Source organism: Engystomops pustulosus, chromosome 1 (assembly GCF_040894005.1).
Source record: "Engystomops pustulosus chromosome 1, aEngPut4.maternal, whole genome shotgun sequence".
Classification (NCBI taxonomy): Eukaryota; Metazoa; Chordata; class Amphibia; order Anura; family Leptodactylidae; genus Engystomops; species Engystomops pustulosus.
In genome coordinates this window covers 150,412,688-150,440,636 of record NC_092411.1, presented here as the reverse complement: position 1 = coordinate 150,440,636, position 27,949 = coordinate 150,412,688, and the positions used below count along the sequence as shown (strand labels likewise).

Genomic DNA, 27,949 nt, shown 5'->3' with positions numbered 1-27,949 from the left:
AGAGAACAACCAAGCCTGACGTGCAGGACGTCCCTCCCTGGCAGCAGACGTGTGACAAGCGGCTCTCTGATTGGCCGGCTCCGCTGCCTCTTGCGGAGCGTTTTCTGACAGGGAGTTAGGTTGTGTCTGCTCCGGGGGCGCACAAAGCGGAAACCCCGGTCACGGCCAGGCAGGGAGGGGAAGTGATTGGTGTCCGCCCCCTCCCTCCTCCTGTATCCTCGGCTGGATGCTTGGCGCCCTGTGAGGAGGCTCGGAGACCGGGGTGGTGAGTAAGTGTGCCCCCCGGGTGGGAGAGGCCCCCGGTGCGGGCCGTGGTGCCGGGGGAAGGGATGACTCTGGACTCCATGATGGCCTGCTGTCTGAGTGAGGAGGTGAAGGAATCCAAGAGGATCAACGCCGAGATCGAGAAGAAAATCAAGAGGGACAAGAAGGAATCTCGGCGAGAGCTGAAGCTGCTGCTGCTAGGTACTGGGGCGGGGGCTGCGGAGCGGGGTGTGTACTAGATGGCACAGCACTGGCACTGCGGTGCCCACTGCTCATCATCTGATCCCCAGGTGTATAGCACATAGGAGAAGCCCTTTACCTCAGGCCTCACATAAGATCTATCTATGATGTACACATCTATTGGGGAATGGGGCTGTTCTCAGGACGATCATTGATCCTCATCTCTAGTGATCGCCCATGTACAGGTCACTATGCTGCGCCCTAATGGCAGAAGATTAAGGCCTGGGCTGCCGGTTTATAGGGTGCCCAATCTTTCTGTTTTTATTGGAAATAAGAGGCTGACACAGATTGACTCCCTTCTCCTTACTGATGATATTGGGGTGGTACTGGCGGTGGGCCCATGATGCTCCCTAATCAATAGACAAGAGTAGGGAAAGAGTCTTCTCTCCTGTAAACAGATGGTATTGCTTTCATTTCTCCTCTTTCTGCACAGATTGCTTGAGCTTAGCCTCTTATCACACCTTACATTATTACCCAGTATCTGGAGAACCTTCCTATTTAAAACTCGTAACTTGATTCTCATCCATTGATAAGGACTACACCCTAAATGTATCTCTATTCATGGTGGAAATGGTGTTTAACAACCCCCCATACAAAAGTATACACAATCCCAAGGTCTCTCATCTGTAGAGGGACGGCTATACAAATAAGAACTGGCCTGTGGAATTCTCTTCAGGGTTATGGGTCTGTCTCTGAAGGTGATGAACAGTGGCAGCTATTGTTTGCTTGTGGTTTGACCACACATCTTGTATGCAACATGCAACTATTTCTGTGCTTAATATTAGAAGAATTGGTTTTATGAACACAAGATCTATCTGATAGTTTGTGCAGAAATTATGATATGTGCATTGGTCCATTGCCTGTAATATGTCAGCATACTGTGTAAGCTGATGGCTTTCTAAAATAAAATTGGACAAAAGTCCCATGAGAACACTGTTCTTGTTAATTTGACTGAACCTTCCAGGTCATGATTTTCTGATTGAAGAAGATGAATAATATAAATGCTTCGGGTGGCCGGAGATGGCAGTGCCATTGGGATGTTTATGGAATGGGAAGGGGTCATTTTCAAACACTTTTATTCAGAAGCATACAGAAAGGGGGAGATTTACCTCCTCATCTGACATCCGTATATCCAGGTGACAGATATTACAGACATCATCTGCCTGGGGTGTGTTCTTGCCAAACATTGTACACTATTCCCTGACAAAAGCGTAACTGCAACAAAATGTGTAACTTCTTGCCAACCACAGAATTCATTTGAACAGCTGGGCAGTATACTCAGCATGGACATAATAGTTAGTCCTTGCAAATTGTGCATCAGGACTCCGTTGAAGGTTTATTACTTTCCCTGGACTGCTAGACAGAACTTGGTGAGCCCATGGCACGTCTTCCTTCTTCCAGCCCAGCAATCAAATGATTGTTCTTGAAGACCCACATCAGCTCTGCAGGGGGCTTCTGGTAACTGGGCACTTATAGCACCCAATATTAGAGGTACAATCGCCTCTAAAACTATTTGATGTAAATTATCCCCTGAAGAGCTAATATGCACAATTTTTAAAAGAAAAAAAGGCAATATTTTACATCTACTGTACATCCTAATATAAATAAAAAAAGCTAACTGTAGCCCACATAATGTCACCTCAGGTGATGTAAGCTTTGTGTCACCTTTTTTTGAAAAATAAAAACAGAAAATAAACTGATAAAATCTACTAAAAATAGATGTAAACTGATTAATGTCCCACCGCAAACTCCCAACTTTGCGTTCTTGCTAAACAAGGGTGGTGCTGACTCTAAGTACTATCTTTACTTTTCTCTAGCAAAAGATGAATGTTTTCTTCTCATTTTCAAAATACTTTGGAGACAATTTTTATAGGTAAACGGGCGAGATTTCACATTGAGGGCATTATAGAAAGGACACATCGGGTGCTGCATGTGACTGATCCTGCATATTTTGAGAAGTTCACGTCAATATTTGTGCACATTACCTTTTATAATGACGTAAATTGTATATAAATTATAATTATATTATAGGTACCGTAGTAAAATAAACAGATTTTGTGCTTGTAATTCTCTATGGGAAAAATATACTGCAGTCTTGAGGGAAATGTAGCATCCATTTCACCAATTGCTGGGGTCTCCAGTGGTCAGACCCTACAACAGATTGGGTCTGACCACTGTGAAAAGGGGATACGTTTATATAATTGGAAAACTTTTAAAATCAAATCTGTAGTTTTAGAAATGAATGTGTTTCAGATTCGATGGGGAGGGTTTTGTGTCGCTCATCTAAGCACAGGGGAAAGAAGATTCCTCATGACCTGTAAAATCAAACTCTAAGATTTGCTATTATATAAAAGCCATATAAATGACAGTTTCCCTTTAATAATGCGTCTGTTCTGGTTCATAAACGAAGGGTACTGCATGGGGCGGGGGGCAGTTCTAGGTATTTGTATTTGGGTGTCATATATTCACTGCTTAAAAAATAAAAACTGAGGCTGCATTCACATATTGTGTTTGCATTGCAAGTGTTTGGGACTTGGACCAATATAAGTGGTTCCATTTAACCACTTCCCGCCGCAGCCCTTTTTCGTTTTTGCGTTTTCATTTTTCACTCCCCACATTCAAAAAGCTGTAACATTTTTATGTACAGAGCTGTGTGATGGCTTATTTTCTGCGTAACAAATTACACTTCAAAATGGTGGTATAATGGTGGTTTAATATTCCATGCCGTATACTGGGAAGCAGGAAAAAAAATTCCAAATGCAGTGAAATTGGTAAAAAAAACGCATTTGTGCCGTATTCTTGTGGGCTTGGATTTTACGGAATTTACTGTGCGCCCCAAATGACATGTCTACTTTATTCTTTGGGTCGGTACGATTACGGGGATACCAGATTTGTATCGGTTTTATAATGTTTTCATACATTTAAAAAAATTAAAACCTCCTGTACAAAATTTTTTTGGGGGGATTTTGCCATCTTCTGGCGCTAATAACTTTTTCATACTTTGGTGTATGGAGCTGTGGTTGGTGCCGTTTTTTTGCAGATTTTGATGACGTTTACAAGGTTATCATTTTTAGGACTGTACGACCTTTTGATCACTTTTTATAGAATTTTTTTTTCTTTAAATGGCAAAAAAGTGCCATTTTCGACTTTGGGCACGATTTTCCGTTACGGGGTTAAACACAGTGAAAAACCGTTATCATATTTTGATAGATCAGACATTTTCAGACACAGTGATACCTAATGTGTTTATGATTCTTACCGTTTATTTATATTTATATCAGTACTAGGGAAAGGGGGGTGATTTGAATTTTTAGGTTTTTTTAGGGTTAGGGTTTTTTACTTTTTTTCAGACTCCCTAGGGTACTTTAACCCTAGGGTGTCTGCACGATCCTATCATATACTGCCATACTACAGTATGGCAGTATATGTGTATTTTACTACTCATACATTACAATGTGCTGATAGAACATTGTAATGAATGGGTTAACCCGAAGCTACCATGGCGACGGATCGTGACATCATCGGGGAGCGACGATCCTCAGAAAGATGGCGGCGCCCACACACCGCCATCTTTTTGAAGCCGCCGGCACCTTTGCGGGTGTTTTCCTGCAGATCGCCGCTGGCACCGATCGCGCAATATGGAGCAAAGACTTACCGGCTATGGAGAGGGCTTGGCCCGAGAGCCCTCTCCATGCACCGGGACCCAACATGTGACGTACTATTACGTCACATATCGTTAAGGGGTTAAACGCATGCGATCAATAAGGAGCACTCAGTGTTTTGCGTTGTGTACATGCAAAACACCAGGTGCTTATACCTATTCAATGGAAACGCATGTGCAATCTGGAGTGTAACTCCTAGTCAATCGCACTTCTGTGAATTCAACATGTCCGTTATGAATTAATACTGATTGTGAATCAATTTCTCCTGCTGTTGTGCAAGTGGAACAGACCACAGGTAGAAAGGCAAACAATGAAGGACAACAGACAAATAGCAAGGTAACCCCTATAAAGGAGTGGTTCTGTATGTGGTCCCTATAGATGATTTCTCTGTTCCAATTATTTTTGGATGTTGTTTTGGCTATTTTTGCGTTTTTGTCATTGCTCTCACTCCTAGAAGTGGCATTATGCTATGTCTAGAACCCAGAGAAGTTGCTTGGGTAGTTCAGCTCTTCCAAGTTGGCACATCGGTTCAAAGTCTGGCAAGAATGTTAGCTGTTTCTGTCAGCACAGTGTCCAGGGCATGGAGCAGATACCAGGAGACAGGTCAGTACATCAGGAGACATGCAGGACTGCTAGCTCCTCCTATTTGTAAATGCCAGAGCCACGCAAAATGATCTCATGCACGACAATATCTATGTGTCTGTTCCAATGGTCAGAAACGGACTTCCGGTGGAAATTTTTCATTACCTCCAGTCTTGTAAATGGTCTTTGTTGTGTTCTTCAGTTGCATAAATAATATCTTATCGGAATAGTCCCTGAGCGTTTCTTTGGGGCTCCACGCCCTGAGTAATCCTTAGAATACAAATGAAACGCTCACCACACTGTGATTTGCTATTTAGCAATTTTTCTTTATCGAAAATATATCAATTACAAACATTTTAGGCAAAACATAATCACCCAAGTGTGAAAGTCCATATAATCCGGCGTGAACTTCAGGCTGAGCACACCATGTAGTTACTTCATTAAGGAGGACAGCATCCAGCACATCATGTGACGTTTCGGGTGTGGCCCCTCCTTCAGACATGCTATGTTGTGTTCTTGGCATTTTTTAACTGTTATTTATCATGGGTGTCCTTGCCGGTGTTACATTTACTCTTCTGGTTTGCTTGGGGTTCGTTGCTCGTTGTGCAATGTTTTATGCTACCTCATCTGATAAGTTGCAAGTCAGTCTATGTAACACTTGTTGCAAATACACTGCTCAAAAAAAAAAAAAAGGGAACACTCAAATGACACATCCTAGATCTGAATAAATGAAATATTCTCATTGAATACTTTGACACATTCTGTTTAAAGCTGAATGTGCTGACAACAAAACCACAAAAAAATAATCAATGGAAATCAAATTTATTAACCAATGGAGACCTGGATTTGCAGTCACCCACAAAATTAAAGTGGAAAAACACACTACAGGCTAATCCAACTCTGATGTAATATCCGTAGAACAGGATAAAATAAGGCTCAGTATTGTGTTTGTATGACCTCCCTGTATGAACGCTCCTGATGAGGTTGCGGATGGTGTCCTGATTGATCTCTTCCCAGACCTGTACTAAAGCATTTGACAACTCCTGGACAGTCTGTGCTACAACGTGACATTGGTGGATGGAGTGAGACATGACGTCCCAGATTCCGGTCTGGGAAATAAGTGGGCCAGTCCATAGCTTCATTGCCTTCATCTTGCAGGAACTGCTGACACTCTCCAGCCACATGAGGTCTAGCATTGTCCTGCATTAGGAGGTACCCGGGGCCAGCCGCACCAGCATTAGGTCTCACCTGGGCTCCTAGGATCTCATCTCAGTATCTAATGGCAGTTGGGCTACCTCTGGGTGTGCGTCTCTCCAAAGAAATGCCACCCCACACTATTACTGCCCCATTGCCAAACCGGTCATGCTGAAGGATGTGGTAGGCAGCAGATCGCTCTCCATGGCTTCTCATGACTCTGTCACGTCCGCTCAGTGTGAACCTGCGTTCATATGTGAAGAGCACAGGGCGCCAGTGGTGAATTTGCCAATCCTGGTGTTCTCTGGCAAATGGCAAGCCTCCTACATAGTGTTGAGCTGTGAGCACAACACACATCTGTGGACGTCGGGCTCTCATTCCTCCCTCATGGAGTTGGTTTCTAACCGTTTGTGCAAACACATGCACGTTCCTCCTTTCACAAAGGCAAAGGTAGCGGTCCTACTTCTGGGCTGTTGCACTCCTTCTGCCCCCTTCATGTCTCCTGGAGTACTGACCTGTCTCCTGGTAGCTCCTTCAGCCTCTGGACACAGACACAGCAAACCTTCTGGCCTTGATGTTGGTCCTGGATAAGCTGCACTATCTGAGCTACTTGTGTGGGTTAAAGAGGCGTTTTAGGGAGGCCATAAAGGCACATGGAGGCCACACACAATACGTGGTATCATTTTGTTTCGTTATATGGTCATTACATCAAAGTGGGTTCAGCTCTAGTGTGTTTTTCCAGGCCTCCATTGGTTAGTAAATTTGATTTCCATTGATTATCTTTTTGTGATTTTGTTGTCAGTGCATACAACTTTGTAAAGGACAAAGTATTCAATGAGAATATTTCATTCATTCAGATTTAATTGTGCCCAAAGTACCTCTCTGCAACTCGAAGCGCAACCACATTTAGCTGCTGAAAGTGGTTAAAGCGAACCAGTCACTCTGATCTATATCACTCTGCCTTATAAAATAGAATATAAGCAGAGACTGATCTCTGAAAAAGGTCAATGATGATTTGGAGATCGATTCTGGAGTAAATTCAGAACTCCTAGGTGAGTCAATAACTGTGTGCATATACAATATCAAAGTTGGAGAACAATTTTTTTGTTTTTGTTTTTCTGAAGCAATATAATTTCCGTCAAATTTGATTTTTTTTTTTAATTTTCTTTTGATTACACCATGCCACTAGAACTGTTACACAGTTACCCAAGTAAATCAACAAAAAAACCTTATTTTACTAAAATCAAGATCATAAAAAGAGAACAGAAATGACTGTAGCACAGACAAAGATTATAGCTAAATTTTCTGGAGGTTACAACTGTCACTAATCGGTTATGAAGTGTACAGGCCTTTGCTTTTAATAGCCTTAATTGGCAATCTCTCCAAAAGGAGAACACCTACTGTCTGACCCTAGTCAATAGCCTCGCACACAGCCAAACCAGTTCCCTACGCTGTACTGAGGAGACCCAAACAGGTGGAAACAGTGCTGTATACAGTTGGGAGTCTGTTCCTTATGGAATAGATATACTGGTTTGGCTTAATCCCACACCATATCTTTAAACTTCTTGTAGGTCATACTTGGTGTTCAGGGGGCTGCCTTTCAAGGTGGGAAAAGAAGGCATTGTTTTCCATTAAACACCTTGGAAAATGTATACATATGCATACTTTTAATGACTTTAGAACATTTGTGGCCACAGGGCATCACTAGTCTCTCGCACTACTCTGGTGGGATTTTGGCATACTCTTCTTCAAGTCTCTTCCACATTTCTGTGACTGTGGGATTCTTGGTCATAATTTTGTCACCAAGGATTTTCCAGAGGTTTGCTTTTGCGTTGAGATTGGGCCTCTGGGCTAGCTATATTGTTTCAATGTTTTCTGTTTTCAAGGAACTGCTTTATCTGTTTGAGAGGGGGCATATTGTCCTGCATGCAAATTGCTATTTGATTTGGTGATAAATACAAACCACATGTTGTTGAAGAAGGTTCTGATACACACTTACATTTATTTTGCCATGTAGCTGTATGAGAGGTCCAACTCCTGCTGTAGAAAACATTCCCCAAACCGTGACCCTTAATCCACCACCTTTCACTGACTTCTTTATACACTGTGTTCAGTCTTTTTCCAGTTTGTTGATGGATATAATTTTTTCCATCAGATCCAAATAAATTAAACTTTCTTTCATCAGTAAAATGAACCGTGAACCACTTCTCCTTTGTCCACACAAAGTGCTACTCAGCAAAGGTGAGTCTAGCATTTTGATTCTTTATGCTAATGAGAGGTTTGGTCACTCAAAAGTGGGCTTTCAATACAAGTACTCTTAAATGTTGAGACCGTGTATGACAAGACAGATCCTTACCCTGTTCAGTGGTGAGCAATTCCATTGTTGAAACGATTACCTGGAGATTCTTCGTGTTATCCTGTCCTCTATTGCATATGTCTTTCGAGACCAACCAGCCATCTAAGGGGGACTTCAGTGAGAAGTAACTGACATGGAATAACCAACTTCTGTTGCTTTGGCTGATGGTCATCCATGTGTTCTTCATCTGGACAACCTGCTGCCAGGGTTTCAAATACTTTGGAATTACTTTGGAGTGAGAGAGTAATTGTCTATGGAGAATCGGGCAGAGCACAGCACCCCGATCAAAGAAAAGGGGCTTTGAAGAAGAAAGCAGGTTGCGTAGATTGGACAATTACTGCACCTGAAGAGGCTCTGGTAACTAACTCCCCTTCCCCTCAAGCACTTTTTCCTAATTACCATAATTATAAAAAACAAACAAAAAACAAAATACTTTTATAAGGCATGGAACGGTCAGGTGGCATATAAAAGTATGATGGATGTCTCTGTTCTTGTACACACATTGCAGTGCTGATAGTTTGGGGGAGTTATTTTGCATAGGTCGCTGCAACTTTTCATGGTAACTTTTGCCACCAGAGGCAGAGATGATGTGAAGTCTAGAGATCTCCTTTTTAAGTTTAGGATGTTCAGTTAGAGGAGTGTGTTGCAACCCATTCTACAATACCTGTGCATGGTACTACCAAGAAAGGAACTGCTGTGTGTCTACTTGGCATGGTTAAGAGACCACATGGACTTGTTTCAGCAGAACAGTTGGATAATGAATTAAAGATTCTTTGTGTTAACTTCTTTGTGACTTTGTGACCTCTTTCACTGTATTTTAGATCTTGAATACTATTTTCCGTTGTCTATGTACTTAAACATTAGTGTGCACAAAATAATTTCACCATCAGTCGCTTTGTACCTGAGCACGTAATTTCCAATTACCAGGTTTTTTTTAATACATTTTCCAATATAAAAATAACAGTATATATCCCTCTACCACCCTTCTGACAAGAAATAGAAGAAAAAAAAATTTAAATTCCTACCTACATAAGTTGCTCCAAACCAAGTGGATTCTAAAAGCCATTTGCTCCAAAAGTCATGCCCAATTCCTAGAAGTCCATACTTTCCATCTAGAGAGGTTACAGTCCTGTAACATTTTGTGTTTTACCACTGTCCCATTCCCTTGCATTACATACTTTGGTTAATGTCATCAGTCTCCATATTAATGTATGAAACTCTACCCTAGCTACATTAGCATTCAAATGGGCGAGAATAACTGTGTTGAGTGTTGGTGTTAACCCTTTTCTCAGCACCCTACTAATCCATTGAAATGCTTCCTCCCAAAAAACTCCTTTTTTAGGGAAAAGCCATACTATGGATTAAATCCGCTATATCATTCTCATTGAATCTCTGACCTTCATTCTATATAGGTCCACTGGTTAATATAACCTATAAAGGATATTAACCCCTTTTAAACCTATGACTTTCATTTATCAACCCTACTTTTACATTCCTGTATATCCTTTATATCATGGAGATCAGACAGGTTTCAGAAGCAGCTCCTATGGGAGCCGGCTGTATGTGACCACTGGGCTTCTGGCACCACGTGCAAACATGACCGTGGCCTCTATTGGTTCTTCCTCACTTGCCTCCACCCCCACCCCCCACAATCACATATCGCATCCAAACAAACAAAAATGAAATAAAAAGTTATCAAAAAGTCACATTTACCTGACAAGGATGCCAATTAAAAGTAAAAAAATAAGCCCTAATAAAGCTCAATAAACAAAAAAAAATCAAAATTTTATGCCTCCTAGAAAATGGCGATACAAAAACAAGTGATTTTTTTTCCTCCAATTGTGTTTTCATACTGCAAAATTGGTCAAACATAAAAAAGCTATATAAATGGGATGTTGCCGTAATAGTTCTGACCCATAGAACATAAATAACGTCCCTGCCAAATAAAGTTAAAGGACGTCAACCTCCACGGTAAAAGACTGTATGCAAGTGTAGGTGTTAATGGAGCCTGGAGCCCCTCAGGCTCATTTGCATACAGTCCTTCATCCTGGTGGTAGATGCCCTTTTACAAAATGGGATTGTTTTTCAGAGGTTTCAACAGTTACCTTGATATCTTATGTCACATAGCCTCTTATTAAGAGAAAACTGAGCTGATGCCAAACTATACAAACATTGTACCATGTTTACACCATGAAATGTGGTCCAAAACCACAGCCAGAGAAGAAGCTAATAAAAATATGCGAATGAACCTGAGGCTCATGTCACCTGAGGGCCTCATGGCTCCTTCGCTAGTTAATTTATGCACACGCCCCCGCTTTATTGTTATTCCCTCCATTCAGCAGCTCGCTCTGGCCAGACGGCAGGTGCCGTCATCCAGCTGTTTGGAAATCTTGCGCATGGGCCCCTTGCGCAGTGGCACTGGTAACCTGCAAGCAGTGCAAGGGAGAAGTTCTCGGGCATGCGCAAGATTTATAATCGGCTGGATGACGTCTCTGTATGTCTGTCCAGAGTGAGCGCCAGGAGGGGTGAATAACAATGAGGCGGGGAGCCATGAGGTGCTCAGGTGACTCTAATGGTTTATGTAACCCTCAGTAAAAATTAGAATTGGGAATGCTTTGTTCTTGTGTGAATGGGCCTGAGGTGAGACCCTGGTCATGTTATGTCATGTCACACAGGTGCACAGCACATTATAGCACACAACTCTGGTTACTCGGTGGACCTGTCTGACATCACATGACCATGAACTGGTGTTTATCCACAGGAAGTAAAAAATGAAGCTTCCTATAGATTGACAGCAATCGGAGAGCTAAAATAAAAAGGTATTGGACAGAAAGCTTAGGGAAATTGTATAACTTTACATTACAAAAACAATATTTGCAGAAATGGGAATTCCCCTTTTAATATTATATTCATGAGTGTAATCATAAGGTCTTGACCTCCATCTGCAGCCATTTATTGATCAGGAATGTCTGACAAGGTAAAAGGCATTTCTAAACCATAGGCTTTACTTTACATATGAGAAAGTTGTGCAGTACCTTTAAAATATGTATATTAGTAAATTAGCTAATATCCTCCCACCCCACACCCAACAAAGCACAGACGTACCTATGGAACAAAAGGAGTGAGTGGTAGCTCCTGGGAGCAGGGCAATCTATGAGGAAGAAGGAGGTGACACAAGAAGTGAAAAGCTTGTATCATGGTCCAGCCATTTATTATAAGGGAATAGAACAAAATAAAATATAAATAGAGGTGCTGTTGCTTGACCCAGCCACTAGCCGACATTTTATATAAAAAATCCAAGGCCAATGGTACTGCTGGGAAGCATTGAGCTTGGTATCTGGTGTTTGCTGGATAACAGATGGGAGGAGGACACAGGATGGGTTGGTAAAGAGAGTTGATATTTCATGCAGTTAGAGGGTGTGATACGATTGCCTTAAGAGATGAGTTTTAAGAGCATGTTTGAAATATTTGAGGTTGGGTATTAATCTGACAGTCAGGGGCAGAGAATTCCAGAGAATTGGTGCATGTCGGGAGAAGTCCTGGAGACATTACAGAGAGGTTCAAATTAAGGTAGAGATCACTGAAAGATCAAAGAGCGCTGCTTGGGCGGTAGACTGAGATGAAAGAGGACAGGTAGGGAGTTCTGCAACATCATGCAGAACTTTTAAATGAGGGTGATTGTTTTAAACTGTATTTGGAAGGAGACTGGCAACCATTGCAACGAGGGGCATCAGTGTAGCATTTGGTCTGAAAGACAAGCCTGGCTGCTGCATTAAGAATAGATTGGAGAGGAGAGAGTTTAGTGAGTGGAAGATAGTAGAGATTTACAGTAATCTAGACGATTGTGAATCAGTGCAACAATTTAGCATTTTAGAGGTTGCAATTGTAAGAAATGGGCGGATTCTAGAGATGTTTCTGAGATGTATGCAGCAAGAGAGTAAGTGATTGAATATGTGGTGCAAGAGAAAGGTCAGAGTCCAGCACGTCCCCAAAACTGCAGGCCTGGTGCCTAGTGCTTATCATGATCCCACAGTCCAAGATAGAGAGGTTAGGATAGACTCTGTTAGTAGATGGTTGAAAGACAAGAAGTTCAGTCTTAGAAATAAGAAGAGAAGAGGACAGAGTTTAGATATAGCAGAAAGACATTTACTAGTGTTCTGGATTAAGGCGGGGGTGATGTTACATGCAGAAGTATATAACTGGGTGTCATCAGCATAGAGATGATACTGGAAACCAAATCTGCTGATGGTATGTCCGCTGGGGGTAGTATATAGGGAAAAGAGAAGAGGACCTAGGACTGAGCCCTGAGGAACTGGACACTGAGAGGAAGATGAGAAGAGAAAGATCCAGAAAAGAAGACACTAAAAGTGTGATCAGAGAGATAGGAAGAAAACCAAGAGAGTACAGTGTCCTTCAGGTCAATGGAGTGAAGTATCCTAAGGAGCTGCTGGTGGTCTACAATATCAAGTGCTGCCGAGAGATCCAGAAGAATGAGGAGAGAATAGTCACCTTTGGATTTAGTGGTGAGGAGATAATTGGAGACTTTAGAAAGAACAATGTCACTGAAGTGCAGAGAGCAGAAACCAGATTGTAGGGGTCATGGAGGGAGTTGGCTGAGAGATAACGGATCAGTCGAGAATAGACCAGGAGTTTAGAGATGAAAGGAAGATTAGAGACTTGTCGGTAGTTCGTAGCACTGAATGTTTCCAGAGAGGCTTTCTTAAGTAAAGGGGTAACAACCACATGCTTGAAAGAAGAGGGAATTGTACCAGAAGAGAGGGTACGCATTACAAAAACATGAGCTAAAGCAGCTAACCCTTTTTAAGTTTCTCTGAAAAATATTGTAGGTGTCTTCTGCAAAGGGCCCTCTTATGAGATTACCCTGATGTGGGCAAATTCCATGGGTATGTATTTTCTATAGAGCACCAAGAGCAGATAGACCAATGGAAGCAGCAAACAAGATGTGTAGGCGAAACCCAGGGTCGTGTGGACATGTGTGACTGGCATCCTGCTTATGTCTAGATATCTGTGTGCGCTATATAAAGAATTATTATTATTATTAGATATGCACATTTTTACAAATATTTTGGGAGTATATTTTTAAATAAAGAATATACTACACTATCCATACGCGTATTTCTTCTAGTGAAATTATCTTAAAGAGAGATGGCAGTGAAGGAGGATTAGGAAACGCGATGGAGTTGGTCTGAATGGTGACCTATTCTTGTCAGAAATCTGTGGAGACGTGCAATACTCATTTAAAAGAATCGATGCGTCAAGCAATATACCGTGTTGGATTCATAAAGAATTTATAAAGGATTGTTGGAGCTCCGGTCAGAGTAATTTGGGACTGTTTGTGGACCGGTCCTGAGCTGTTGTTAGCTCCAAGGAGCCAAGTGTGCAACACATTAAGATTGTTATAAGGAAATATTCTACTGGCGCCCAATTATCAGCTGCTTTCTCTTCATCTGTGTAAAAGTGTACACAGGTGTATCAATGGGAGGGATAGTTTTCCAATCACTTCCTTCCTTTATGGAGTTACTGCCTACCTGTGTGCCTGGCGTTTCATTGTTTAATAGAACAAACCTGAACAAATACTACCATCGTGTAGAAGCCGGCAGTGACTCATTCTTAAAGGCGACTTGTTGACCCTCTCATTATGTGTCTGCATTGCAAGCTACTTATTTTAATTACAATAAAGGCAAATCATATAGTTCTGTGCCATTCCTCCAAACAATGTAAGAATAAATTGCACAATGGTTATTTCCATTCCCATAGAGACGCGTCCTTGAACATTCCAAAACTATCAGCACTTTGAAGGGTTTCTGTCACAACTGGTAACTGGTCTGTTTCTATCTTAAATTGCCAAAATCCTTTCTGTTGGGAAATTGGTGTTTTACTTCCTTATGTTGCTACTTGCACATTGCGGCGACAATTCTATTAATTATTGGGGCATTATCTAATGCTGCTGGTCCCCCAGAACTGTATATGTAAGTGACTTTGCTCTGGACCAAACAACTTAATAAAATAATTTTAGATATTTGCATTATTTTGATTGGCTGAGGAACATTACCTCCTCCCATCTTGTGTAAATAGGGCACCACCCTTTCTACCAATAATACACACCATAGTATGTGAGCATTTCCTTAAGGCATTACAAGTCAGATATTGTTTGTTGTTAATATAGATGGGGGGGGATGCTGCCAATGACAAGGTCTGCCCGCGTACAGCTTTTAGGCGGGGTATGTATTATGTATATATGCAAAAGGTATTACATATTATAGTCTTATAATCCTTACACCATGCATAGTAATGAAACGAGTGGCTTCACTGCACTTTCCCCAACAATTCGTATAGTAATGGTCACAAAGCAAAGGAGCATGGCTGTCAGTTTATCGCTGGAGTTTTACATTTGGAACCAAAAGAATTTTGTTAGACATTCAGTCTGTTTGTGGGGGTGTTAACAGAGCTATTGTAGGCCTGCATCCTATTTGCTTGATTTTGGGGACAGAGAAAAGGTGTGATCTGCTATGGTTTGGCTGCATCCTGGGGATCTCTAAAGTTCTTGACTTTGAAAAGTGTTGTAGGTAAATAGTGGATGCAGAAAGTAAATCCTGGCTAGTGACAGTTTAACAGTGATGCACTTTTTTGTTTTCTTGTATCCGTAGTGCTAATGTACTTTGTACAATTCATGGCTGCATTGCCATTGTCCTGTCACCTTGCCATCCCACCCCATGCTGGTCAGTGGTTATAGCCTACGCCCATCCTGGCTGGAGCCTTTTGATATCTGGTGGCGCTGTATCCATGCCAAATATCTTTTTTTTTCCCATTCATCTTTTCCCAATTCATACACTGTGGATGAACTAAAAGAAATGAGGATTCGGTTTTACTTAGGTTGCCTCTCTAAAGTGAGTTGTGTGAGGGCCTCTCCTTATTCGCGGTTATTAAATATTTTATTGATTTACAGCCAACAATGAAACATGCCAGTAATTTTTCACACCGTTCCCCTTCATTTTTCCAAATTAGGTGTTGTTTTCAGTCTTGGCATTTATCGTGCATTTTTACTCAAAGTAGTTTCCGGATGTTATCTCTATTACTGCTAGTGTGGGCAAAGGTGTCGGGAAGCGTACAAACTACACGTCAGTCAGGTGTAAAGTCACAAATGCCACACTGTTATGTTTAGATAAAAAAAATAGAGCCGTGATTCTCAATGGCTAGGAAACCTAAAGATTGCTATTTGAGACATATCTGTGTCTAGCTTTAACTTACTTCATTGCACTGCTAATATTGAAGACACTTTCTTACTTCCATTGCATATCTATATACAGTACAATCCTACATTTTGAGGTCTGCTCTGTAGGGACAGAACTTTAATGAGTAAGTCGCACTGGAGAAATTACATCACTATGGCTGATAAAGCAGCAGTCCATGATGGGCTAGCGTTCTCACAAGTGTATTGTATCCTATTTTATATTCACCGCAATTTTGGAAATAAACCTCTAATATCCATTTTCTCACGTTAAACCATTTAATGCTTGCATTTTAGGTACAGGAGAAAGTGGCAAGAGCACTTTTATTAAACAGATGAGAATAATTCATGGATCTGGTTACTCAGAAGAAGACAAAAAAGGCTTCACCAAGCTTGTGTATCAGAATATCTTTACTGCCATGCAGTCTATGATTCGTGCCATGGAAACATTGAAAATCCCCTATAAGTGTGAGCAGAACAAGGTAAGATATGGTTATAGAACATGTAAGTACCAGTGCTACCTCCAGCCCATAAAGCTTTCCCTAATATGACTATTGATGGAGTCACCCACGTAGCCTTTATACTATGTATAAACTTGTGTTCTCCTCTCCAGGCTAATGCACAGCTTGTACGTGAAGTGGATGTGGAAAGGGTCTGCACTTTTGAAGAGCCATATATCAATGCCATCAGAAACCTGTGGAATGACCCAGGTATCCAGGAGTGTTATGATCGGCGACGGGAATATCAGCTGTCTGATTCAACCAAATAGTACGTTCTTGTAGGATTTCTCTTTGTCACTTTTGATGTAATATCATCTACATTCCTATAGAGTTTTACATCTAGGATTATTTCCTCCAGGTTTTTCTTTCTTTCTATGCTGCAGTTATTTAACAACAGATAGGTCTCTTGGATTACACAGATAGTGCTTTGGCTATACAAACATCATATTGACAAGCTGTTTCCCTGTGAATAGATGCAGACTATGGCAGGAAACCTTGCCCAAGTGCTTGTCACCTGCTGGAAGGACAGTGCTTGTTAAAGTCTTTTCACACTGAATATCCATGTTGTTAAAGGGGTATTCCCACAAAGACAAATTTCTTAAATATACTCAGGATAACAAAATAACACATTCTCTAATTCACTGTTATTAACAAAAATACAGCATTTCACAGATATAATTCCAACCTGTCTCTATCAGTCCTGGTATATATAATTTTGATTGCACCGGGATCCGACCGTAAAACTTCTGACTACGGTCGGGCAGGACCCCATTGCCAGACCAGCTCAGGCACTTCCTGTCGGCAAACAGCGTGCAGAGTTTACTGTACAAGGTCTTTATCCTGGGGAGGGAGGCACTCTATGTGTGTTATTGCTGAGATGTAGCAGGGCTGAAGCGTGTCATTGTGTGTTATATCCATCTCATTTATCTCTTATACCTGATTTGTTTCATCTCTTTTTCTGTCAGATACTAGTAGAGTGCACAGTAGCTAAATACAAGTGTAGCTAAACCCTGTACCCTGATAATATAAGCACATTGTCAGTGCACAGCATCTCATAGCACAGAGGTGAAGTGTCTGCTTTAGAGAGTTCCACCCACTCTGGAATTTTACAATGCCCATCACTGAGTGATTGGAGCTAAAACAGCAATAAAACTGAGTAAACTTGTACACTTGTAAACTTTATTTTGTAAACATCACTAGGGTATTTACATTTGAGAACTTTTTTTTTCATTGACAAACCCCTTTAAGGATTTTTAGCCATTTCCTTAAATTCGTTAATCCTGCTTTAATCTATGTGAGGATGTGATCATTGCAGATATTTCACCGGCTGTGGTGCATAAAGGACAATTTAATACTACCTATTACATTAACAGACAAAAAACTTTGCATGTTCCACCATTTAAAAAGATTTGTTAGTGGTTTCTAACGGCTGGCTGAAAATGTAAGTGTGGTCGTTTGATGGAATTTTAGTATGGCATGGACAACTGCTTGTGGAAGGATAGAAAGTTGTGTAGTAAGTAGTTAAAAACTCACAGCCTGAGAAATGGAACCAAGTGGCACTGTGTCTTGTTTGTTTGATATATTAATATTTAAATATTGTTTTTCCTTTCAGTTACTTGACTGATATGGATCGCATTTCCAAGCCAGGCTACCTACCCACCCAACAAGATGTTCTGAGAGTCAGAGTGCCAACTACTGGTATCATTGAATACCCTTTCGACTTGGAAAACATTATTTTCAGGTAACTTCAATATTGCCTGTTTCTCCATCTCATTTTGTTTGAGATTTTGATGTGTTCAGGAAAAAGATGCTGTGCTTAAATAGTTGCAGAAAATATAGAATTATATCCATAGGGTATTGAGTCGTACGTCTCGCTTTGCTGGGTGCTCTTGAAAGGGAATTCTTCCCCATACAATATAAAGATTAATTTCAGGCGCACCGTTTTTTGATGCTTTCAAGTGAAGATATTTTTATTGTGGCAATATAAGTTTGTGTAACATTTCAACTGTTAAACAGTCTTTGTCAAGCACATACAGCGGCTGGTAGGAAGGATTATCGGGCAGCAAAACGGCATTGCACCAGTATGAACATGCAAATCCTTAGCGCTCCCTCTTTTGGAGATATAACCTTTCCTTGTTACAGGTGGCTGCATGTGTTTGACACAGACTGTACAGTAGAAAAACAATACAAAAATGTATATATTTCTGCAGTAGATATATCTTCACTTAAAGGGGTTATCCGGCTGTTAAAAATTACTTAGAGCCGGGCTGTGGTGGGCTAGTTTAAACATAATAAACATGTACTTACCTCCTCTGGCGGCACCGATGTCCCGCGCCGCGGCCCATTTGATCCATGCCCCTGTTTGTTTACAGGGGCACAGAAACTGCGCGCGGGGAGCTTCCAGTCTGGGATGGGGCCGGCTCCTCCCATCTGTCCCTATCTCTGTGTTGTAAGCGCTGGCAGATGGTGTCGGATGGGAGCTTCTGGCTGGCCGGAAGCTCCCTGTGCGCCCCTGTATACAAACCGGCGCACAGAAGAGACTGACCGCGGCGCCGGACGAGGTAAGTACATGTTTATTATGTTTAAATAGCCCACCCCAGCCCGGCCCTCAGTATTTTTTAACACCCGGATAACCCCTTTTAAATGTATCATAAAGTGGTGTACCAATAATTACTCTTGTATACTGCAGTCTGCTAAGACATTGATTTCGGTGCTCTTCTGTTGGGAGCTCTGCAATGGTGTCATGTATAAAGGCATCACTTGACCAGAGCAGCTAACGAGCACTTGTGTGGGCCCAGTTGCTGGGCTAGCAACACAAAGGTTTGTTTTTTTTCCAATCTGCTCTTTGTTTGCAAATTTGAAACCTGAATTTAAAGGACATCTATCACCAGATCAAGGATTGTAAACCAGAGAAATCTGAGATGAGAGGGCTTTAAAAATTATGCAAATGAGGGACTCCAGGCTCCATTAACTCCTATGAAGCCTGGAGCCCCTCAGGCTCATTTGTATTATTTTAAAATCCTTTTTTTTTGGAAAAACCAGGGCATAAGAAGCTAAAAGAAAAGCAGATCCTGCCAGAGGGGACACACATTGATGTGCTTTGTTTACAATCCTTGAACTGGTGATAGATGTCCTTTAAGAAAGAAAATGTTTTATTGTTATGTTTCCAAGCCTAAATCCACCTCTCAAACATCTCAACTGACATCTTAAAGGAAATCTACCACCGGTATATAAGGGTATTTTAGCTAAAGGCACTTGCTGGTGGGCTCTGTGCTGCTAATCCTGGAACGTACTGTGGTTAGGCAGAAAAACAGTTGCTTTTGTAAAAAAAAACTCCTACAAACAAATATTGTTTAGTGGTTGTTTCTATGATCAGCACAAGTCCACATGTATTTCCTTGGGCTCATATACATGGCTGTGCTTTTTATGGCACCCTGTATAAGCCGTCTGCCTGAGCTGCAAATTTTAGAGCAAGTCCTATTCCTGTCTGTATTTGCGGCTGGGGCATTCTCTCCTGCTGCCATTGGCGTTTGAGGGGACTTAACAAGTATATGACATTAATGGGCTTTAGACAACGGACCACAGGTCCATTGTTTACAACTTGTGAATCTACATGTTTCTGTGTGGGTATCCTTATGGGTAATGTAATTCTTGTGAAAACTAACATATCAATGACCTAGTCGCAAAATATAAGCTTTATGCGCTTGGAAATAATTAGAAAATTGTATGGACAAAGAATCTAAGGTTTAGCTAAATGTTTCTTTTCACAAATAGGCATTTGTTCACTGAATTTCTTACGGTCTAGTTTGCTACAATCTTGACCTTGGCAGTATTAGCCTTTTGTACCCTTTCAATCTTCTGTTAGCATATGTTGTAGGTTTCATAAATGACCGAAACTGGAGCTGTGCCTGTTAGCATTTCTTGAAGTTGATTGTATTATATTTGTTCAAGCTGTCACCACCCACTTCACCCCTCCTCAAAATCATCATATTGAAGCTGTATTGCAGAATCGACCTAGATAGAATAGAGATTTCATTAAAAAATTCTTACTTTCTTGGATATTTTAGGATAACTTCTTCAGGTTCTAAAGTCCTTTGGCCTTTATCCCCAGGCCTATACAGCTCATTCCTGATGTGATGAACCCATGGGAATGACGGTTTTTACAGTCTGTTATTAGAGCACTGTATTGACTTGCCAATTGACATACCATATATACTCGTGTATAAGTTGAGTTTTCAGCACAAAAAATGTGCAGAAAAACCCCATCTCGGCTTTTACACAAGTGTATAAACATAATCTTACATACTTCTCTACTTTAGGGGTCCCTGATGCTCCGTGCAGCTGCTCTTCCATCTTTCCTTCACTAGAAAGAGAACGTCCATGGGCTCTGCCCTCCGGCATATTTCATCAGCGCGGGGGGGGGGGGGGGCAGGGCATTTAATCAGCGTGGGGGGCTGGCTGCAGGGCATTTAATCAGCGGTGGGGGGCTGGCTGCAGGGCATTTAATCAGCGCTGGGGGGCTGGCTGCAGGGCATTTCATCAGCGCTCGGGTGCTGGCTGCAGGGCATTTCATCAGCGCTGGGGGGCTGGCTGCAGGGCATTTCATCAGCGCTGGGGGGCTGGCTGCAGGGCATTTCATCAGCGCTGGGGGGCTGGCTGCAGGGCATTTCATCAGCGCTGGGGGGCTGGCTGCAGGGCATTTCATCAGCGCAGGGGGGCTGGCTGCAGGGCATTTCATCAGCGCTGGGGGGCTGGCTGCAGGGCATTTCATCAGCGCTGGGGGGCTGGCTGCAGGGCATTTCATCAGCGCTGGGGGGCTGGCTGCAGGGCATTTCATCAGCGCTGGGGGGCTGGCTGCAGGGCATTTAATCAGCAGTTGGGGGCTGCCTGCAGGGCATTTCATCAGCGCTGGGGGGCTGGCTGCAGGGCATTTAATCAGCAGTTGGGGGCTGCCTGCAGGGCATTTCATCAGTGCAGGGTGGGGGGACTGGCTGCAGGGCATTCTATCAGGGTGGGTGGACTGCATCAGCACAGGGGGCTGGCTGCCGGGCATTTCATCAGCGAGGGTGGACTGCATCAGCGTGGGGGGGCTGGCTGCAGGGCATTTCGTCAGCGTGGGGGGGCTGGCTTCAGTGCATTTCATTAGTGGGGGGGGGGCTGCAGGGCATTTCATCATGGGGGGGTGGTTGTCTGCACGTCTATATCGGCGTGTCATTAATGGGGACGACTACTGATTCCCTGCATTGTAGCCTATTCTTTGCTCTTGCCAGACTTCAAGCTGTTAGATTACTGTGAGCAGCTACAGACTGTGCCATCTCTGCATAGTTACTATATGCAAGCGTTGTGATCTGAATATGTGCCCACCTTCCCTGTGGAGAACCTGTTTGGTGCATACCAGGCAGTATCCTGAGAGGAAGGGGAGTGAGACCTCCTGTTGAGACACATAAATTCATGTAATTCGTAGCAGGTCTTTATGAGAACACATGACCCAACTGACAAGGCAGATTGGCAATAAAAGAAAATTACTGGATTGTCTCTAAACATTTCACAGCAAAAACCTTTCAACCCTATAAAATACTTCCTTCTACAAGAGTATTTCATGAAGGATATAGAGTACAAAAGATATGTGATAAATGTTATATTGGTAAAGGTCCGACCTCTTGGACTGACAACCATGAACAGAATGGAGTAGCCCACCTCGCCTCAACTCATTGCATTTAAAGTTTGATGCGGAAAACCAAAGTGTAAGGCTCTGTCCTCTGTTGTGTTATTACTGTTCAATTCAAACTCCACACAGCCGTTTTATTGTGGCTGGAGAAAATAAGTGACAGGGCTCCACCAATCTACTTGTTTGGCTGGGTTCACATAACTTTTTCATATATATGCGAAGTATTTATGTTGAAAGCACCCGATGTATATGTTTAGTGTATACATTGACAAATAGTGGCAGGCAGAGGCACAATTGTCTCCGTCTGCCCACTATACATCCTATCCACCAAAAAAGCAGGATGGAAAGATGTAGTTTCATCATGCAGCCTCCGCCTGAGCATTGTATGTGCTCAGTGGAGGCAATGGATGGCTATGGGGAGTGGATGCAGCAGTGTATTGCATCTTTCTCCACAGCCCCGTCTAGTGCATACATCGCTCGGCAGGAGGGAGGACCCGGGTATGCCACTATCCATTAGAGCCTTGCAGCGCTGGGGACCTATGTTCTTTCCGTGTTTGCATGATTTTCCTCCCATACTCCAAAACATACTGGTATGTTGATTAGATTGTGAGCCCCATTGTGGACAGGGACTGATTTGGCAAGCTCTGTGAAGCGCTGCGTGATCTGTGTGCGCTATATAATAAATAAAGTCAGCCTTGGGTTTACTACCATTATTTCTATGCATTTGTGAAAATATCCTGTATTGTAAGTACTTGAACTTGAACTTTGTGTGGTTTTTAACAGAATGGTGGATGTTGGAGGGCAGAGATCAGAGCGGAGGAAGTGGATCCACTGCTTTGAGAATGTTACATCTATCATGTTCCTAGTAGCTTTGAGTGAATATGACCAAGTCCTTGTGGAGTCTGATAATGAGGTATGTGTCCCCCTTTCCCAAATGCCCAATAGAAAAAAACTCATTAACCCACAATGGCACAGTAGCAACAAGTACATGTGCAGTGGTGTTTTACAAGTGATTTACTTGATAAATATCTGTAAAGCTACCTTGATTTTAGATTAATAGTAATTATATAGTGAGCTCCACCGTGGCTATAGGCCAAGTATTTTAAGTGTGAAGACGAGCACATATTTAGAGCCATGTAAAGAAAAAAACTGCAGAGACCCATTTTAGAAATGTAATCTTAGCAGGATTTTGGTCTTATTTTAAATACAAAAAAAATCTAATGAGAGGTACACTTTATCCTTTTGGATTCTGGACAGATCATGATTACTGACATTATTTCAATTCTCATTACTTCTACTAGAACCGGATGGAGGAGAGCAAGGCTCTTTTTAGAACTATCATTACGTATCCATGGTTCCAAAATTCCTCGGTCATACTTTTCTTAAACAAAAAGGACCTTCTTGAAGACAAGATCATGTACTCTCACCTTGTAGATTACTTCCCTGAGTTTGATGGTGAGTACAAGAGCTGTGCTCGGAAATAGCGGTTCCGTTGAAACATTTTAAGATGTTTGGGTCAGAGAAGACCGTTGCATTGGATACTTGTACGTCCAAAGGTTGTCAGTATAGATAAATACTACTGTATTGATGTCATTAGCTACTGTCAGTTGCAGCTGTACCTGGGTGCGGTCACACGTGGCGTTTATCAGCTAAAGAAAGAATTGTCTAAGTAAACCGCTGCTTTTACAAAATGCAAATGTTCACAGCTGTTTAATTTGGCGAATCTCTCTTCATCTGTTGCAATTCGTTTTGAAACGCATGCGCTAGACGAAACGTGTGGCCGGACCCTTTCAATCCTGGCCTTAAGAGGCTTTAGCAAATGAGGCCCAGTAACCGGGCGCTGAGATTTTCACTGCATACATTCAAAGCCAGTTACAAAATAAAAATAGCTGCCCTGTGTAAATTCAGTTCCCCATCACTGCTCATAGTTGTAGATGTGTTCATGTGTTTCTTCTTACACTTTTGTTTCTCCAGGCCCTCAACGAGATGCAACGACTGCTCGAGAATTTATTCTGAAAATGTTTGTGGATCTCAATCCCGATAGTGATAAGATAATCTACTCGCACTTCACCTGTGCCACAGACACGGAGAACATCCGATTTGTTTTTGCTGCTGTCAAAGACACCATCCTACAGCTAAATTTGAAAGAGTATAACCTGGTGTGACCTGACCCCTTCCCCATTCACCTTATACAGCATGGTAGCCCCTTATACTACCAGAATTTGACATTTTGATTTCTCCCCCCCCTCCCTTTTTCGTTTGCCAAATTAGTGAAAAAGCAGCACAATGCTGCAAGTCTGCCTTTGATAGAAGTCGTAAAATTCAAGTGATTTTTATTTTTTTTTTTATATATATATACATATATGTATTTTAAATTGTTTCTACGGAAATGTGTCTTTTACAATGAGTGAGGTGAGCGGAGGTGATGGGACAGTTCCTCTTGTCTATATGTACCTGTCATCGCAGCAATTGTCTTGCCTCTAGGGTTGTTTTATTGGCTTGCGCCTGCAGTCATTCTTCACTGAAATGATTTTCCCCTGTCAATGCTATTTAATTGCATTGCAGGTGTTAACTGACAAATACAAATGACAGGGCTAAATGTGTATTCTTTCCAGGGCCGATGGCATTGGTTGTGTATGTTTGTTTTGTATATTGTATCTTTATATATAATTTTAGTTTTTATTCTTGCCATTTTTAATCCTCCCCAGTAATTTCAGATGTCATTTTCTCTCCCATTCTTAATTTGGGGGTAAAAAAAAATGAAAAGGTTGTAAGGTACTCTACACATTTAAAGGAAATGTACCATTTGATTTCATGCATTATGAGCCAAACATACCTTAAGAATGCTGTGTCTACACTGATGCAGGCACATATCTTGTTTTATCCCTGAGCTTAGTGGTTTTGCGTAAAAAACAATTATAACATTTGGGATGTTGGGAAAGCTGGACTGCTGCAGTCTGCTGTTGATAAACACATTACACAAAGTTTTCTGAAATGTCCAGACAGGACTAATCAACCTGAGCTGGATCACTCAAAGGCAGCAGTTTGGGGGTGATGAAGCGATTGATAAGTCTGCCTGTCAGGTACAACACAGTGATTACATCATACTCTTGAGCAGTACATACTTGAGCTGAGAGGAGAAGCGCCGAGCCAGGCAAAGGAGTGACAGAGCCTCATTATCCTGAATTTTATAATGTTTTTTTTTTTTTTAGCAAAACCACTCGGCTCATGGATTAAACAAAATATGTTTCTGCATCAGTGTAGCTACAGCATTCTTAAGGTATGTTTAGTTCATAGAACATGAAATCAATTGGTAAATTTCCTTTAAAAAAAGGCAAAAAAGGGTATAGCTCTTGCCCATGGATGTAATCTCCAATCTTCCCTAGGCTTCATTCATATAGCTAAAACCTTGTAATGTATAGAGGTGTTTAAGGATGCTCATGGAAGTGTGTGGCTCTGCTGTAACCCAATTTTACAGATTGCATATTGAGTTTATTTTTCTAATATTGTATCAAGTTCTATATAATTAATAGAAATTATTTGTGCCATGTTGTGTCGAATGACATGTTACCAGTTGTATTTGTTGCGCCAATAGTGCAGAGCTGCAGAGTCTCTAAGTGCATGAGGCTTAGGAATTTGAGAGCTGTATTAGTTGCTATGGACAAAACTTTTGTCTGTCATCTACTACATTCTTTATAACTTCATCTCCTCAAAGTCTAATTTAATCCGTTTATAACTGTTTTGGATCCCTTTTTATAGGTTATAAAAATGCTGCTTTGATGACAGCTCCCTTTTTACAGTAGCTTCTTTTCCTTTCACTATAGTAACATGTTGTACAGACAATCCTTCAAAGAAGCCTATATACTGTTGATGCCATAATATTGCTGATTTTTGAATCCAAAGTGTTAATTGTATAGGATTAGAGTTTTGGGGTTTGTTTTGTTTATGCGGTTCTGCATCTAAAAAGTTCCATGTTTGAACAGCTTTGGTTTGTAGATGGAAAATGTAAAGTCCATCATCTTAATAAGTCAGAATGCCACAACCAAGCTGCTGTTAGCTGATACTTTGTAGGGACTTTGAGACATGTGGATCCTTACCTTCTTAACTTTGTGGTCATTCATAGCTTTATCACAGGTGTCTGTTTTAGTGTAACACCACTTTGGCAAGTGCCTCTAAATCTTACCATAACCCCTGAAAACAGCAGCTTTCTCCCGAGGGGAAACACCCTTACAGTTTTGACTACTTAAGTGTATAAAATCTGTAGGGCAAGGAGCCTACTGAGGCCAGATGCACACAACAGTGAAAAACAGCCTTCACTTAATGCAATACTTTGTAACAGATGTATTCATGTGTTATTGTAATGAACCATATATTCTGTGGAGCACTTCCTAGTCAGAGATGCACAATAGAAGTCAGTGGGTCCGTGAAAAGAACGGTCAGCACTTGAATGACATTTGACATAAAAGAAAAGAAAACAAAATAAAAAAAAAACAGACCATAGACCGTTGCGACTTGTCAACTACAAATGGACTGTCAATTATTATTTTTTATTTTTTTTTTTGTTCATGTGCACGAAGCCTTAGCTTGTGCCATCTTTAACCAGCCTGGGGTTTTGAATGCTGACACCAGTAACATTGGCACAACAAGGAGACATTGTGCAGGGCTCACAAGTAAGGTCTAGAGCATTTCATGTGATTCACACCACCCTTGCATGGCAGATTTATTTAAAAAAAAAAAAAAGCAATGACTGATCACAAAGATGTATATCTGCATGTTTCTGTCAAGTCTCTTACCAAGTGCTGGTTGTTTAGGAAGTAGAATTTATCGGACAGTATCTCTTTATGTGTCTTATCTTAATCATAGAAACTTAACTTATAGCATTTGTTAAATAGGAAATGGAAATTATTTCCAAATAAACAGCGTTGATCGTCATCGGATTGTCCCATCTCCTACCCAGATCTCCAGCAAGGTTACCACTGTGTGTCTTCTGGATGATGGCTACGAAATTAACCCTTTCTGATCATCTTGACCTGCAAGATGTTTCTTTACAAGTCCTCCTGGCCATATGTAATGGGGGATAATATCTTGGTATTCCCCCTTAGTTATTGCAGTGTTTTATAAATACTACCTTTATTTAGGAATGAATATGCCCCTTGCTATAAGAAGTTGTCAAAGCATTCCATGACATGTAAAAGCACAATATAGATGGCTTTCCATTACCAGAATTGATGTGTATATATAGAAAACACTATGTCCAGATGTAGCACAGCTGAACTAGTCCTAGTGCTCTTTGCACATCGAGATAACTTACTAAACAATCATGTTGGCCCATAATTTAACTGACAAATTTAAAGGCTGCATCTTTGTTCAGACGTGTATAGCTGTGCGTAAAAACTTCTTCACATAGTTTACTTACTCCTTAGGGTGCGTTCACACGTGGCAGTAACGCATGCATTTTCAAACGTGTCAGAACAGCTGAGAAGAGGAGATTTGCCTGATTACGTAGCTCTTAACAAACGCATGTGTTAACATAGCTTTAATATATGCGATTTGTTAACTCTGTTAACAGCTGTGTAATCAGGCAAATCTTCTCTTTTAAGCTGTTCTGATACGTTTAAAAATGCATAGGTTACTCCCAGGTGTGAACGCACCCTCAGTATTTGCTGGTTTGTTGCTCTTCTGGTTATACCATGCAGCAGTCTGTCCCTCTCTGCCCTTAAAAGGGTTGTAACAGTGCAGACCTTTCCGAATGGATGAAAATCTGGGCTAAATACATAAAGCATGTATGCACTTTCTTACCACTGACAGGAACTCTAAGGGGCAATGTGCATAAAATACACTACAATGTTAAAGTACAGACACTACATTCAGTATAGTATAAACCCAGAACCGTTCTCCTGTTTGTCTGTTCTGGCTTGTATATGAACAGTTTTTGCAAAGGCTTTTTATTGCACTAAATAAAAATGGATTCTTACTACCAGTGTTTTATTCTTGTAGTATTCGGGGAGCTTGAAGGATTGTGGTGTCCTTACCACAAGTGAGAAGCATTTAGTTCATGTAAAGGACTCGAGCGACAGAGATCTTGTTCCATTTTAATAAGAAATCCTACTGCTCTACAGTCGTGACTCTTTCTCCTTACATGGAATAATGGAGCCTGGCATGTACCCAGTGGACTCCATTCCGCTGATTAAACGTGGTGCCAATCTAATTATGTTATTATATTGGTATATTCCA

At 41.5% G+C, this 27,949-nt stretch overlaps 1 protein-coding gene across 1 annotated transcript; it reads left to right on the top strand.

Moving 5' to 3' along the window:
- Positions 1 to 40: 40 nt before the first annotated feature.
- GNA11 (G protein subunit alpha 11) lies at positions 41 to 27,692 on the top strand. The gene is made up of 7 exons (XM_072110724.1): positions 41 to 465; positions 15,845 to 16,029; positions 16,161 to 16,315; positions 17,660 to 17,788; positions 22,499 to 22,628; positions 23,017 to 23,170; positions 23,690 to 27,692. The coding sequence occupies exons 1-7, from the start codon at positions 330 to 332 to the stop codon at positions 23,878 to 23,880; spliced, it is 1,080 nt and encodes a 359-aa protein (XP_071966825.1). The 5' UTR covers positions 41 to 329; the 3' UTR covers positions 23,881 to 27,692.
- Positions 27,693 to 27,949: the final 257 nt, after the last annotated feature.

What these genes read in the sequence shown, in the direction of transcription:
- GNA11 (XM_072110724.1), top strand. Translation starts at nt 330, where the DNA reads ATGACTCTGGACTCCATGATGGCCTGCTGTCTGAGTGAGGAGGTGAAG. An exon ending in TTGGAAAACATTATTTTCAG is followed by an intron (nt 17,789 to 22,498) that starts GTAACTTCAATA and finishes GGTTTTTAACAG; the next exon opens with AATGGTGGATGTTGGAGGGC. An exon ending in TTACTTCCCTGAGTTTGATG is followed by an intron (nt 23,171 to 23,689) that starts GTGAGTACAAGA and finishes TTGTTTCTCCAG; the next exon opens with GCCCTCAACGAGATGCAACG.